Source organism: Vicugna pacos, chromosome 13, assembly GCF_048564905.1.
Source record: "Vicugna pacos chromosome 13, VicPac4, whole genome shotgun sequence".
NCBI classification, from domain to species: Eukaryota; Metazoa; Chordata; class Mammalia; order Artiodactyla; family Camelidae; genus Vicugna; species Vicugna pacos.
In genome coordinates, this window is record NC_132999.1 from 19,883,958 (window position 1) to 19,900,406 (window position 16,449).

At 36.6% G+C, this 16,449-nt stretch overlaps 1 protein-coding gene across 11 annotated transcripts in view; it reads right to left on the bottom strand.

Annotated features, from left to right (window-relative positions):
• The window catches only part of UBE2U (ubiquitin conjugating enzyme E2 U), a 48,587-nt gene extending 35,172 nt beyond the window's left edge, over nucleotides 1–13,415 (bottom strand). For 2 of the 11 annotated variants that reach the window (XM_072975757.1, XM_072975760.1), the window contains exons 1-4: nucleotides 12,879–13,411; nucleotides 11,301–11,382; nucleotides 10,244–10,336; nucleotides 4,294–4,391 (exon numbers count right to left, since the gene is read on the bottom strand). In XM_072975757.1, the coding sequence (XP_072831858.1) occupies nucleotides 4,294–4,391; nucleotides 10,244–10,336; nucleotides 11,301–11,382; nucleotides 12,879–12,944 (339 nt within the window). In that variant the 5' untranslated portion in view covers nucleotides 12,945–13,411. Of the gene's footprint in view, nucleotides 1–4,293; nucleotides 4,392–10,243; nucleotides 10,337–11,300; nucleotides 11,383–12,878 lie in introns of those variants that run through there. The other 9 variants (XM_072975761.1, XM_072975762.1, XM_072975758.1 and 6 more) reach the window with 8 other exon arrangements.
• Between the last annotated feature and the right edge of the window lie 3,034 nt (nucleotides 13,416–16,449).

Sequence of the window (16,449 nt, forward strand, 5' to 3'; positions counted from 1 at the left end):
ATGACTAATTTTGCATCTGTAGTAATTTTCTACTGCTGCTGTGACAAATCACTACAAATTTAGCATCTAAAACAGCAACATTTATCATCTCACATTACTGCAGGTAAGAGGAAGTCGGAGTTAGCTGGGCTGGTTTCTCTTTTCCAGATTTAACAAGTGTTTAACAAGCTGGCTGGGCTCTTATCAGAGGCTCTGGGAAGATGTCGTTTCCCAGCTCATTCTGGCTGTCTGTTAGCTGAATTCAATTCCTGAATTCAGTATTTGTAGGACTGAGTTTCCCACTTCATTGCTGGCAGCTCACTGGGGGCTCCCCTCAGCTCTAAGATGTCTCTCACCAGTCCTGACACTTGCATCCCTGAATCTCAGAGGCAGTAAAGTTGTGAAAAATCCTTCTCATGCTTGGATCCCTCCTGCCATATCCTTTCTCTTTCTTTTCTGCATTTCTCTGAGTGACTCTTCTGTCATCCTTTTCTATTGTTAAGGGCTCATCCGATTACTTTGGGTGCCCCTGCATAATTCAGGATAACCTTTCTATTTTAAGACGAGCTGATTAGTAACTGTAATTCCATCTGCCAAGTTCCTTCACACCTAAGTTAGTTTGATTGAAAAACCAGAGGATGGGAGTCTTTGGGGACATCTTCAGAATTTTGCCTACAATAGTCTCTGTACATATGGACAAAATAGGTGACCAGAAGTAACCAAAACTTAACAGTTTTGCTGGACAATGATCTTGTTTATCTAGCATCTCAAAATTAGTATTAGTCCAAATTTGAAATATCCATCGAATAATTCAGTATATTGAATCTTACATTATTATATACAAACTAGATAATAAAATATAGCCAAAATAATAGCCACCAGGATATCTAAGTGTAGATACAAGTGAAAGTGGATTATTGTGGTTTAAGAGTCATGGAAATGATGGTAAACTTCCACTTATTAAAGCAGTAATCTGACATCTGATATTTCAAAAGCAACAAGAATTTTCTGCTTTTTTTTTGCCTATCTAGAAAACACATTGGGCTATATTTCCAAGAATATTATAATCCTTAAATAAGGATTCAATGTAGGTTGCAATATATCATTCAAAGTAGGTGGGAAGCAGACGACACTTATCTTCCAGAGTAAGCTTCTGGTCTTTGACTAGAGAGAGAATCTCACTCAGAGAGGCACATTTGGTAAAGTTCATTCAATAGTCTTTTCATTGCCCACTGTGCCTAAGACCTTTTCATATAATATGTACACAAGCTATTAAGTATATTTAGTGTTTTTTTAAGAACTAGAATATAAGGAATATATTAAAATGTACAAATCTGACATCCTGTTAAAATAGTAAAAAAAAAAAAAAAAAGTCCAACTTTTAAATTAGCCATGTGACAGTATGAAATTACATAAAAAGCTATCCAGAGGGTAAATACAAAAAACTGAAGCATCAATAAACAACTGTACCAGTGGGTATATTTTGCAGTATCCAATTAGTTAAAGCCCATACATCTGGAATTTCTTTTATGAATGAGAGATGATTTTACTTTTGTACTGTATATGGAAGTACAAATTTTCAAAGAAATTAAGATTATACAAAATTTTAGGAGGAGATGATTAGCGTATTTAGACTTTAAAATACTCTAAACACCATTTCAAGTACCATTCCCTTGGTACTTGGATAACAATGTGGTAACTATACTTATGTTTCATATGTTAGTCAAAAGATTGTAATCAGAAAGCAATCTGAATTTAAATTACTTAAAATTCAATAAAATGAAAAACTCAGTTCCTCAGTTACACTAGCCACATTTCAAGTGCTCAGTAGAATGTGCGAACGATGACTTTCAGATGTTGCAGATATTAAACATTTCCATAAGTGCTGAAAGTTCTGTTGGGCAGCACTGACCTTCAAAGGACCATTAAACAACCATTAAAGCACCAATTGTAAAAATCTGGAAATTACTTGAGATAAAATGCTAAGTGGAAAAGAAATAGGCTATATAATGTGTACATATATACCATCACTGCAGCAGTGTAAAAATTCAGATTTGTTGCTTCCATCACGTTCCTTAGTACCTGCCACACGAATTAGACTTGTTTCCTGACCTCAGAGAGCTTGCAGCCCAAAAGAGGAAGACTGGTAAGGAAACAGTAGGTGTGTAATGGCACTACAGTGCTCTGATGGAGATTTGCTCAGGGTACCACTCCCTGTGGGTCGCAGAGGAAGTCCCTCTCCCCTCCCCTAAACCAAAGCCAATAATTTCACCGAGGAAAGCAAATCAGGAAAGACATCCCAGAGGACAGTTTGTTTGACCCGACTCTTACAATATAAGCAACTGCTTGCCAGACAGACTGAGAAAGAGGGGAAGCAGCTAGGTAGATAGGGAACTGGACTGAGCACTTCCTAAGGTCCAAGACTGACTTGAAGTTTGTAACTTTAGTGTCTGGAACTCTATGAGTGCTTTTTAACCTGCACTGAACCAAGTATGGTGAGTGAAGAAGAGCATGAAGATATAAATACGAGCGGGATGGCAGTGTCTGGGAAAGTCTAAAGCCAGGTGTGAGGCAAAAGGAAACTATCATTTGCCAGGGCTTGACACTGAGTGAACGCGGAACTGAAGATTTTCAACTGCAACACAGCAGAGAAGAAGAAAATGCTAATAACAATAGGGTAAGGAATTTTCTTTATGATTACCAGTGCTTTTTCTTTTCCTTTCTACTATCTTAAAATTTGTCTCTAATGTGGGCATATTTGTTTTACAAATCTATTTGAAGAAGAAACCTATGTAATCTACTGGCTCTCCATGACGTATTTGGTAATACTTTGTTGTAACTTTGTGTTACTGGTTAAGATTAAGAACAATCAAGATATTAACTGGATTGTCTTGAGTTCTTTTCTTGGACCACTCCTGGTTCTAGGTACTTTACATGTATTAATTCATTTTGTCCTCACAAGTTGCATGAGGTAGCTACTAACAGCCTGATTTTACTGAGAAGGAACTGGGGCACTGAGAAGTGAAGAAACTTGTCCAACAGTGCAAAGGTGTTAAGTGGCAGAACCAAGATGTGAAGCCAAGTAGTCTAAACTCACAGCCCCCGGTTTACTTTTTATTAAATGATTCTGCGATTCAAAATTTTCACCATTTTATTCTGGTTTGCTCTTGTTCACTACATTTCTGAGAGCACTGATTTTTTACTATTCTTAAGGCAAGTTTTATTTGGGTGGAAGAGACAGAACAACTCAGTTGGAAGGAATCCAAAAGATCACCACAGAGCTCCGCATGTCCTGCTTAATTCCTCAAAGTCTTTGCTCGAATCTCTCTCCTAGAACATGGCCCGGCACTGGTACATTTGTTCAATACGTATTTGTAGAAGGAATGAATTGAATAAATAAATTGAACACTGAATTTTTTTAAGTAGTGAATTTTACTCAGCATACCAAGATGACTAGACAGAAAATCAATGATTGGCTTTGTTTCATTTTCAAAGATAAGAAATGGGAGAGATGGAATTTGAATTATAACTCTTCGCTACTGAGAAAATTCAATTAAGCCAGAATACTATATTCTCCAGGTATTCCAGATAATCAAAATTTAATAGTTTATCTCTAGATATTATTAATAATGAGTAAGTCCATGGATAGAATCTTCCTGAGCCAGATGCGAGTGGTCAAAGCAAGTGTTATTGCAATTCTTAGCATCTCACTGAAGATGAGGCTCTTGAGGAGTCAGGAATAACACGACACTGAGGCCTGTTTCTAAAGACCATGGGCCCAGGAGGTAAAGGGTGCATCCTAGAAACAGGCATCTATCTGAGGAGAGGAGGCTGTTCCTCATTTAATTTGTTCACTGGGTTTGATATGAAAGCTTATAAAAGAGCAGGCTGCCAGAACTGTCAGAAACAAAGGATAAAACTGAATATTTTACACTGAAGTCACTCGATTCACCTCTCTGAGGATGGCAAGGTTCATGAATGAGGGAAGACCTAAAAGGCCTGTTCAATATTATGAAGTGAAGTTAGGAGCCAAAAGCAAACCTGAGACTATATTTCTAGAATTGAAACCACCCAAACAGTACTTCTTTTTCTTTCTTTTTGAAGGGCCTAAGCCATCAACTTCACTTTAAAAATAATAGCCTGTATAATTCAAGTTCCATTTTACAGTCTTGATGTAGAAATGTTACTGATGTATACAGGCTTCCTCAAGTCTTTTCAATGTTTAAACATGCATCGTACACCTTATTCCTTATATTCTGAATAACTGGGGTAATTAAAAATATTACAGAGAGGATTAGACTAATCCGTTCTTACCTGGAGGGTAAGTAAGATGCTGCTCAATGTATAGCTTCTATTCCACTGATGAGGGTTGTCCAAAAAATCTATACAGGGCTGGCCAGTATGTGGGTCTACTGCATTCACATAACATATTAATATTGATACATATAATAAAATTATTATTTAAAACTTACGAACATCAGCATATCATAGGCAAAATTAGAAAGCAAATTAGGAAGCAGGAGAATTATTTGCAAAGAATGTGACAGAGTTAATACAGGGCAGCTGTTAAGAGCATGGACTTTGGTGTCAGACACACATAAATTGCAACACTGACCTCTCCACTTACCAGCTGTGTGATGTTGGGCAATTAACTTTAACTCTCTGGGCCTCACTTGCCTAATATGTGAAACGGGGATATGATTTATGTCCCCACCTTCACTGAAAAGAATTTTAGAAAATAAAGTCCTCAGTAGACTACCTGGCATATAGTGGATCCCTTCAAAAGGATGGCTATTATTATTAATAGCACATTTATCAATGCATAAATAATTTTTATAAATGAATAATAAAACCATTTATGCTCCAGTAGAAAAATCTTGCAATAAAAAGGTAAGAACTGGGAAGAAAATTTTGAAAAGGTGAAAAGAGGGGTCTTGGATTTAGTACATTGTATTGCAAAACCATAGTAATAGTAACAGTGCAGTGGGACACAAGATGAGACTGAACAATGCAGTAAGAGAATTCAGAACAAGTCTTAGTCTGTATTAAAACTGTTGTAACTTAAAAGTAAAGTTATGACTCAGTGGTGAAAGAAGACATTATCAAGAAATGCGACAAAAAAGCGTGTGCAAACTACTCATCGCCCTCCAGTATTTGCGCTTCCTTTCTTCTCTCTATAAAAAGAAACATGGTGCCTCCACTCATCCCCATCCCCCAGCATGGTTTTACATGAATACGTGGTTGCCCACACTTCCCCAGCCTTTCCTCCAGCAAGATATGGCCATGTGACTTAGCCTTAATCATGGGATATCTACAGAAGTAAAGCGTGTACCTTCTGGATCATATTTTCTTAAGGAAGCTGTTTGCCCTCGGCTCTTTCTCTTTCCCCTTCCCACTGACCAGAAATGGAACCCACATGTTGAGGATGGCAAAAACCTCCCTGCCAGCTTCGTTCTATTATATATAGATTGGAAAGACATAAAGAAGGTTGGCTTCTATGCCCTAACACCGTTAAGTAACTAAATCAGTATTTGGGAAAAAATACAAGTAAATATGAAAAATAAAACCACAGAATAACTATAAGAATATTAAAATGATGATTTGATTGTGATTTGGGAAAAGACCTTCTAAGCTTAAAGATAATTCCAAAAATCTCAAAGGATAAGACTAGTAGATATGACCTATATAGACATTTTAAAATCTCAGATGTGAAAAAAAAAACAGCAGCATAAACAAAATTGAAAAATTAGTGACAAAGGAAAATATTTGCAACATCTAGGACAATGTTAATAAGCCTGACAATTTACAAAATAATATAATCAACAGATGTGAAAAAAATGTTTAAGTCACAAGTATTCAAAGAACTGTTTATTAAAATAACAGCAAGACTGTTATCAAATTGGCAAAAAATTTCTCCCAAGTTCCAATGCTCAGATTCGAAGAGCGATAAAATGAGAAGTTGATATACACTTACTGGTGGAAGTGAAAATAATATCCCGAGAGGCAATTAGGTTTTATGTATCTAAAAATTTAGAACCATACATAGCCATCTTTCGGAGTTTGGGGGCTGATGAATAACACTCCTCTCCTCCCAGGTTCATACATAATGAAATAGGTCAAAGTGCTGAAAGATGTTAGTTAAAAACAACAACTTTGCATAAGACCGAAATGGAGAATGCACTTGATCAACAGCTTTAATTCACCTCCACAAAAGTCACCCCGACTTGAACTTAACCCCGCAGCAGAAGGTCTGCCTAAGTTTCCTACCAGGAGAAACTGAGACTGCACCCATCCTAAGAGTGTTGGAAAGAAGAGTGTTGAGAAAGTGCTGAGCCACACAGGCATGGCTTTCTTTCTTCCCTCTCCCCGGTTAGACAGATCACCCCAGGAGGAGGGAGGGCGGGAAAGAAGAGCAGTCACAAGCTCTCGGATACTTCTCCCTCTCAGAGACAGACATTCTCTCCATTGCATGGAAATGGGAAGCATGAGGATTAGGGATAAGCATGCCCCCTCCCCACCGCCACCCCATTATATTTAATTTCCTAATTTTACTCCTAAGTGTTTATTTTAAGCAAATAATGGCAAATAACACAATTAATTTTGTACCGTAAATTTAATTTTATCCTTTAAAAATAGGTTTTAATTACAAAAGTAATAATGTACTTGGAAAAAATTACATAAAGTATACAAAATAAGATGTGAATGTTTCCCTGCCTACTAATGCCACTCTTCAGAGTTATTACCAATTGGTCTATACAAATACACATACACACACACGTGTATCTCTGTGTGTGTGTGTGTGTGTGTGTGAGATTGTAGAGTTTTTAGGGTTTTTTAAATTAAATAGAATTATATTTTACATTTTATTCTTAAAAGTATTTATTCATTTAATAGTAAATTGTCAGCATATTTCTGGATATATTTATTCAAAAAAAATTTAAGTGCCAATTATATGCCAGATAGTGAAGATTCTAGGGGTATAACAATGACCAAAATGTATGGTCTTCACATGTCTTCCTTCTTATGTTTAAAAACAATGTATATAGCTATAGGATATTTTATGTAAAAATTTCTGTATTAATGGACATTGGAGTTATTTCCCTTTCCCGTATTTCCAACATTGTTACTGGAAAGAAACTTCTTTAGTAATTAAATATTAATAAGAATATTAAACATATTCTTTAAAGTCTCCCCACCAAAACTTTTAGAACTAATAAATGAATTCAGCAAGGTTTCCAGATACAAGATTAATATACTGATATCTGTTGCATTTCTATACACTAATGATGAACTATCAGAAAGTGAAAAAAAAAATCCTGTTTAAAATAGCACACAAAAAAATTCTAGGAATAAATTTAACCAAGGAAGTGAAAGATTTATACCCTGAAAAGTATAAAACATTGATGAAATAAATTGAAGATGAGTCCAAAAAATGGAATATCCAGTGCTCTCAGATTGGAAGAATTAATATTGTTAAAACGGTCATACCAACTCAAAGCAATCTACAGATTTAATGCAATCCCTGTCAAAATACCCAGAACATTTTTCATAGAACTAGAACAAACAATCCTAACATTCATACGGAACCACAAAAGACAATGAATTGCCAAAGCAATCTTGAGAAAACAGAATAAAGCTGGAGGTATCATCATCACAGACTTTACACTACAAAGCTACAGTAATCAAAACATCACTTTACTGGCACAAAAACTGACACATAAATCAATGGAACCAAACAGAGAGCCCAGAAATACATTCATGCATTTATGGTCAATTAATCTACAGCACAGGAGGCAAGAATATACAATAGAGAAAAGACAGTCTCTTCAACAAGGGGTGCTGGAAAAACTGGACAGCCACATGTAAATCAATTTGATTAGACCATTCCCTCACACCATATACAAATTAAACTCAAATGATTTAAAGACCCAAATGTAAGACCAGAAACTGTAAAACTCCTGAAAGAGAACATAAGCAGAATACTCTTTGACATAAATTATAGCAATAGTTTTTTGGGTCAGTCTCCTAAGACAAGAGAAATAAAACCAAAAATAGTACCTAATTAAACTTAGATTTTTTTGCACAGCAAAGGAAAGCATCAACAAAATGAAAAGACAACCTACGGAATGGGAGAATATATTTGCAAACAATGTGACCGACAAGAAGTTAATATACAAAATATACAAATAGCTCATATAACTTAATATCAAAAAAACAAACCACCCAATCAAAAAATGGGCAGAAGACCTGATTAGACATTTTTACAAAGAAGACATACAAATGCTAACAGGCACATGAAAAGATACTCAGCATCACTAATTATTAGAGAAATGTGAATCAAAACAATGAGATATCACTTCATATCTGTCAGAATGGCTCTCATCAACAACTTTACAAATAGCAAATATTGGCAAGGATGTGGAGGAAAGGGAACCCTTGTACACTGTTGGTGGGAATGTAAATTGGTACAACCACTATGGAAAACAGTATGGAGGTTCCTCAGAAAACTAAAAATAGAGCTACCATATGATCCAGCAATTCCACTCCTAGGTAAATATCTGGAAAAAATGAGAACACTAATTAGAAAAGATATATGTACCCCAATGTTCACAGCATCACTATTTACAATAGCCAAGAGATGGAAGCAACTCAGGTGCCCATCAACAAATGATTAGATTAAGAGGATGTGTTGTACACACACACACACACACACAAACACACACACACTGGAATATTACTCAGTCATAAAAAGAAATGAAATACTGCCATTTGCAGCAATGTGGATGGACCTAGAGAATATTATGCTTAGTGAAATAAGTTAGAGAAAGACAAATACTCTGTTATTTATATATGAAATCTAAAAAATAATACAAATGAATGTATATGCAAGACAGAAACAAACTCATAGATATAGAAAGAAAACTTGTGGTTACCAAAGGGGAGAGGGGAGTGGGGAGGGACAAATCAGAGGTATGGGATTAATAGAAACAAACTACTGTGTATAAAATACATAAGCAACAATACACTGTAGAGCACAAGGAATTAAGATTAAACCCATTATCTTGTAATACCTTGTAATGGAGTATAATCTACAAAAATTCTGAATCAGATTGCTGCACACCTGAAACTAACATAACATTGTAAATCATCTATGCTTCAATGAAAAGATAACATATTCTTGCATACTTGTGTTAGTATTTCTACAGAATAATTTATAAACATGGTATTATAAGGATTTAGAGCTATTTGCATTTTTATCTGATTAGAACTGTCGTCAAACTTCCCCAAAAGTTTGCACTAAGCTCTTAATTATGTCAGAGAACACTTGTTTACCCATCCCTACTAAAATTATATATTATCTTTAACATTTATTTTACTAGTGAGGTTGAACATCTTTTTATGTTTATTTTCACCATGTTTTTGCCATCCAGTGTTTGTTTATAATCTCTACCCATTTTTCTACTGCTTCGTATTTTTTCTTATTGATTCACAAGTGGTCTTTACATATTATATTCTATTTTATGCATTGCAAATATTTTCCCTCCATTTGCAGAAGTCAGTATATTTTCTGTTTATAATGTTGTTAGCTGTAGAGAAGTTTTTAAAAGTTTATGTAGTTTGTGTCATGCTTTTCTCATGGTTTCTAGGTTTTGTTGTTTTTAGAAAAGTCTTCCTCACCAAGCCCATAAAAAATTCTATTACATTTTCTTCTTTTTAGAAGAAATTAAAAATTTTTACATTTGTAATTGATCAGGAATTTACTATGCCTATAACTTAAGTAACAATCTATCTTATTTATTTCTAAAATTTTAATTTGTCAGTGAATCATTTTTATAATAAAAAACAGATCCAACTGAAATATTGAACAATATAGAAATGGTTAAGTTTATCATTTGGTCACTAAAAATTATCTTTTGAAGGCTGTTTAATACTGCAGAAATAAACATGTCATTTTAAATTAAAAAGATATAAAACTTTATGTGTAATACCTCAACTATTGAAAAAATAGTATGGAAAAATGCATACATAGAAAGGAAATAAATTTGGTTAAATGTTGAGAATAGTAATCTGTCTGAATTAGGATTCAGGTGATAATTTTTTTTGCCTTTTAATATTTTCCCCAATAAGCATGCTTATTTTTATAATCATAACAAAATGATTAAGTGATTATAACAAAATGTTGAAAGATAATATTAAACACTAATAAAAAACAAGGTTAACAGGGACAGAGTTCTTGATGATAAAAATTTCATTTGTTCCTTACCATTTGGATGAAAAGGAATTGTTTTAAATTTCACAACTGGAGGGACAAAATTGTACGCCGGTGTAAAATGTATCACCAATTGGAAGAATGAACCTACAATACGGAAATAAGCATTTTTACTCAAGTGTCATGTTCTACTGGTTAACCTGATTAGCAGAGGTTTCTTCCTACAGTTTAGCCTCCCCAAGGTCCCTAGAGTTTTATTAACAAGGAAATTGGATTACAGGGTGCATAGACTCCTAACAATCTAATCCCAAGTCGCGTTCTCACCAGTCCCTCCCACCCGCTGATGGTCCCCCAACACCTGCCCCCTTCACTGTGTCTCTCGTATTTACTGAACTCCCTGCTGCAGAACCCTCTTTTGTATATAGGCTTTTGCCAGGCTGTTTGCTCTGCCTGAATTTCCTTTTCCTTCTTCTAAACCTGGCAAACTCTCACACATTCTTCAGGACTCAACTGTCACTTCCTTGAGATGCCAAACCCGACTCTCCAAAGCAAAATTAACTAATCACTGCCTCCTCAGCATTCCATTCAAAACCCATAATAGGACATGCTATATTTTATTGTAATTATCCACTTCCATGTTCCCCCCCCCCTCACTCAACAAGTACATCTTGTTAATCCACAACTATGAGAGTGCATGGGCATTCAGGTTTATAGTGGCCCAGTCTTTAAGAGTTTGATTTATGGAAACTTGTGGGAAAACTGTAGAGGAAAAGAAGAGAGATAATTGTGGGGGTTTTATGCCAGTAGACATTTTAATAGCTATTCTCTGATTTCATGGAAGACTGTTAGATGACATTCTCAGTTGATTGGCTTTCCTGTGTCTGCCTCTTAAAAACATGATAACATTAAGATCTGGCATAAAGAAAACTTCAAACCTGAAACTTCTATCCATGTTGACAAATGGCAAAAAAAAAAATCAAGCCATATGATGAAAAAATAACATGTGAATACTTTTGGAATTCTAGAAAATTTATATAATGCAACTGTAAAGAAATCAGTCTAATAATATAAAGACTTTTTTAAAAAGTAAATTAGTTTTGAAAGCACAAACCATGCCAAATTGTATTCTGTAGACCTTCAATATCAGCTTCCCATTCCATCATATCTTCACTTATAGGAAAGGCAGTGATACCCTTTAAGAAAAATTAAAGTGGAAGAAAAGATTAAATATTTATTGCAGCTTTGAAAATCAGGCTTTAGATTACAATGAAGTCCAAAAACTCTACATTTTCTTTTCCTGATAAATTTATTTATTTTTTGATTTGAAATGTTATATGTTGTCTTGTTACACAGAAGTTAAGGTAGATTCCAGAAAACACACACAATAGTACATTTAAAATAAATCATTAGTGTGGAAATCACCAGAGGGACAGGAAGGTCAAGGCTGGAATGTGTGGCTTATGTTAGTTAACAGACAATTTAAGATTCAAATTCGAAAAGAAGGAAATAGTTGGAAAGTACATATTTCTTCAAAGCTTTTAAAAAAAACTATATGAATGCTATACAAGGCACGAAGAAAATATGCATTAAGAAAACACAACTCCAAAATTAGGCTTATATATATAAATAAAATTTTCCTACTCTTGAGATATTCCAACAGAGGAACAAGACTGTGTTTCATAGAAAGCCTTATTGGTTACACTGAGGAATACACTTAAATATAGTCAATAAACACTTCTGAGCACCCACATAGTTATTAGGTACATTAAGCACTAGTCTGGATGAACATTATATCTCTATTATCTACATTTTCTATATTTACATATCATTTCTTCCTTCATCAGATTTTCTTTCAAGAGAGAACCTCAAAGTCCAGGTGGAGAAAAAACATTATCAAATGCTACTTCCATGCCTCTGGGATGTCTGTTCCTAACATCTCCTGTTAAGGTAATACCTCTGTGGCAGTAATGCCATTGAATACACCTGAAGCAGGTGTTGCTAGGCATGCTATACCCTCCTTCTATACACAGTTTTTTATTCTTTCTCTTAATTACTCCCTCCCCTCTTCCATTTTTAAATTCTTCGTATCATATGTGATGAAACAGCACCCGTGGATAGCCTCATTGATAACCTCATTGGTGGCATTTGGGGCAAAGCCTTCTTCTGTCTTTTATAAGTGAAAGGCACTTATGCATTGTATGTGACAGGAGTTCACAAAAAGTGCATTAGACAGGAAGTAGCAGAACCTAAGACTTAAAGAGCAAGGGATTTTTGGAGTCAGAAAATCCTGTGATGGAATCCCGGGGCCAAATACTTACTAAACCTTTCTGAGGCTTAGGCTTCTGGTAGGTAAAACAAAACACTACTTACTTATTTTATAGTATTGTAATTAAGGAGTGCAACCCTTCACCTGCTAGTCACTTACTACCTGATAGACCCTGATATTCAGGGTTTAAACGCACATAAATTACTCAGCACAATGTGCTCAATACTGTTAACTGTTATTGTAAAATACTAATAATTGTTATTACTATGAAATATGTTATAGTGAAAAAGGTTCTTTAGACAACAATTCTGTAGTGGCAAATTAGGTTTAACTAAATTATGCCTTATAGAACAGACACAGATCAAACTGGTTTTAAAAATTCGTACCCCAATGAAACACACCCTCCAGGTCTCCAGTACTCACTTCGTAATTGTTCTTTTTCAACTCTCGGAAGTCTCTTTGCAGCAAGTAGTCAGCTCTGCTGAGCATGACAGGGCAACAAACGGTCTGGCACTTGCCCCTGCACTCCCCGGCTTCACTCTGAGGCAGTGTCTGAAGTTAAGGGTCCCCCTCCCACACCTAGTTAACTGACAAGTTACTTGCTTTCTCGAGCCTCAGAACGCTGTGCTCCCAAGGTAAGTGACTCTAAATTGGGTGTATAACAGTGACTTTCTTTTCTCCACTTAGTCTTCTAAAGGAGAACTTCAGAAGGAAAACTTAGGCGCTTTCTCGACAGCAGTGTTTCGCCGCAATGCCAGCCCGCAGCCCAGGCTGAAGGCAAACTTGGAATGAGCACCTGGGACCACACGTTGTTTGCACGTGAGGTGGGCATGGGAGGTGTAAGCGTAGGGCTGCTGTAGCCAGTCGTTGGCTCCGCTTCACAGGTGTAAATAAATAACCAGGCGCCCGCTCAGCTGGAGGACGCAAATCGGTTGCCAAGCAACAGGACCCTGTCCGACTAAAGAGAAGGAGGTAGGAGCGTGGTCACGCCTCATCCAATCAGCGACTTGCGGCGGCCTCTGGAAATCTCCGCAGCCAATCGTCCAACCGTTTCAATTTGAAGGGCCAATGAGATCCGTTGTTAAGGCAACCTTTCCCCTTCCCTCCCCCTACCCCGCGCCTGCTCGGTTCACCAATTTTGGGCCCTCCCCAACTAGAGTAGAGGGTGGGGGTAAAGTCAGAGGATCGAGCGTGTAAATCTGTAAGTCAGAGAAGCCTTCATTGGAAGTTCCTCTGTGAAATAATCCTTTCTTTTTCTTTGAATATCAGAAATTATTAAGCAAAAAGTGACTAGTAGTATAGGTCTGAACTTATTTATAACTTATATGGCACGTTAGCGTTCACAATACGTTCACATACATTATTATCTTATCGAATCCTACAGTTACTCTGAGAGAATTCTCCACAACAGGGGACTGCTTAAACTTTCTCAGATTCTCATCTCTAGCACAGTTTTGCACCTGCTGTTTCTTCTATCTAAACATTTACCATGTTCCTTCCATCCTTCCCCTCCTTTTTCCTTTACTCATCGTTCATATTTACCTTTGCCTCTGATTCCTTAGGGGATCCCTTAAGTTTAGGCTTCTCTTTTGTGATCCTGGAGAACCCTATATTTACCTCCTTCTTAGCATTTATCGTGTTGTATCACAATTGTCTGTTGTTTTCTCCAGCAAACTGTGAGCTGTTAAAGGCATTCATCTGCCAGTGTCAACTACAGAAACTGTCATCCTTGTTCAGACTATTCTTTTTTAATTATTTACTATTTGTTTACTGATTTTATGGAAACAGAACATCAGTTCAATTATTTTATTCACAAATATTTATTTAGCACTTATCATGTGGAACGATTCTGTTGAAGTGACTGCCTTTTTGGCTCTCGTATTCAATAAACAAGTATACAAAACCAAAACAAGTATATAAAACAAAAACCATAATTTCAGATCGTAAGTGCTATATAGACAATAAAACAGTAATGTGATAGAGAGTTGAGGAGGTATTTAAGGGTTAAAAATGGTAGTCAGAGGGAAGGCTTGTGTAACATGAAAGATGAGAAGAGGCCGGCTATACAAAATCTTGAAGGCATAGGGTTCTGGGAAGGAGAAAACACTCGTATCCTCCTCCGATTAAGTTGACTTATATGGCATAATTGACTTTAAGAAAGGGAGCTTGACCTTATCTGGTGAGCCTTAAATGGAACTGGGCTCTTCCAGAAGTGAGTAGTTGAAAGTGTGAGAGGGATTCCACGTGAGGGAGATCATCTGTGGACACTTTTGAAAATGGAAGGGGCCATGTAGCAAGGAATATGGGCAGCCTATAGGAGCTGAGTGGCTGCCGGCTGCTGGCCAGCAAGAGAATCAGAGCCTCAATCTTATAATCACAAGCAACTGAATTGTGCCACAAACACATGAAGTTGGAAGAGGACCTGAACTCCAAATCAGAACACAATGTGGCCAATACTTGTAAGACCCTGAGCAGAGAATTCAGTCATGCTGGGCCCAGATCTGCTGGGCTAAAAGAAAGCTGTGGGCTAAAAATTGGATATTGTTTTAAGATACTAAGTTTGTGGTATTTTGTTATGCAGCAATAGCTAACTTAAACAACTTCTTACCCAGAGTGTACAGCCACTGACCAAGACAAATTATGTGGCAAAAAAGGTCAGTCACTAACTCAGCTGGGCTTACCTGATTTAGTATGAAAAGAACTTGGGACCAGTTTATAGGCATAAATATATGTCTTTAGACAGGGTTCAGGGATAACATGGGTATGGCATCCTGAAAAATGAAGTCAACCAAGAGTCATGCCCAAATTTGCATCATTCTCGGTGAGCAAGGCCCCTCAGAGTCTGATTACTTCATATTTGCTAAGTTACCGAGGCCATCTCTAGGTTTAACAACCAAGCCTCCCCACCCCCTCTTTTTAAAAACAGTTCTTTCTCTCAGGACTGGAACAGATGTTTTCATTTTACTTAAACGAAAAGACTGTTTTCCTCATCCACCAGGAATATGTACCAGTACAAAGTGTTAACCTCATTTGGATTTGAACCCCCATCCTCAAGAGCAGAAGAAGGCTGAGGATCGCCAAATGTCAGCTCAGCTGTGAGAAGTGTTTTAAATCATATTTTGACATATGTTACGCTGTTAACTAGAAAATGAAGTGCGGCACACATGCTTCTAGTAACTCTGGTTTCAAATCATATGATCCCTCCTTTGTCTTGAAGAACTTTTGATGTGCTTTCCCAATATTGAGTTTCTCTGCTTTTAATAATCTTATATTCCTTCCTCAATATAAATGTCATGAAAAATACTGAACGCTAATCTTCAAAGATCAAACAGGAAGAAAGAGGTGGGCAGCATAGTTTAGTGACTTGAATTCCTGAAATTTTTCATTTAAAAATTTGATTTTAACTTCTCAAAGCCTAGGCTCAAAGAAATGCTTGGTTCCCCTTTGTAAAGTTGAAGTTGCAGGCTGCCCCAAATTTCAGATTTGTGTTAACTGCAAAATAATTTGGTTTCTCCCTGTCAGAGACCTAAGATGCAGGGAGCCCTTGATCACTGTTACATCTGTATTTGCATCTACCTAACAGAGGGGAGCTCAGAATCAATACATGCTGACTTTTCTTCCACCTTCTCTGCTTAACTAGAGTGACCAAGAGTCCAGCTTTGCCTGGGGTGGGAGAATTTCCTGGGGAAAAGGACTTTCAGTGCTAAAACTGGCATAATCCCTGGCTAGCTGGTGCCGTTGGTCACCCTAGCTTGAGCATCAAGGACCTTTTCAGGGTGGGAGTTGTATAGGCAACTTGGTAACAACTGTTTACTTGTGTTTGGAGGTTGGTGTTTAAAGGAACTGAATTTGTTTTTCATGGCAGGCTGGTGCTCAAACCTCATAATCAAAGTTATGAAACATAATGCTCAGAATTACACCAGGAGAGGATTTTAGGGCTGCCTATGATGAAGAAATGCATTGCCTGCTTGGTACTTTACATGCGCTGAAGTGT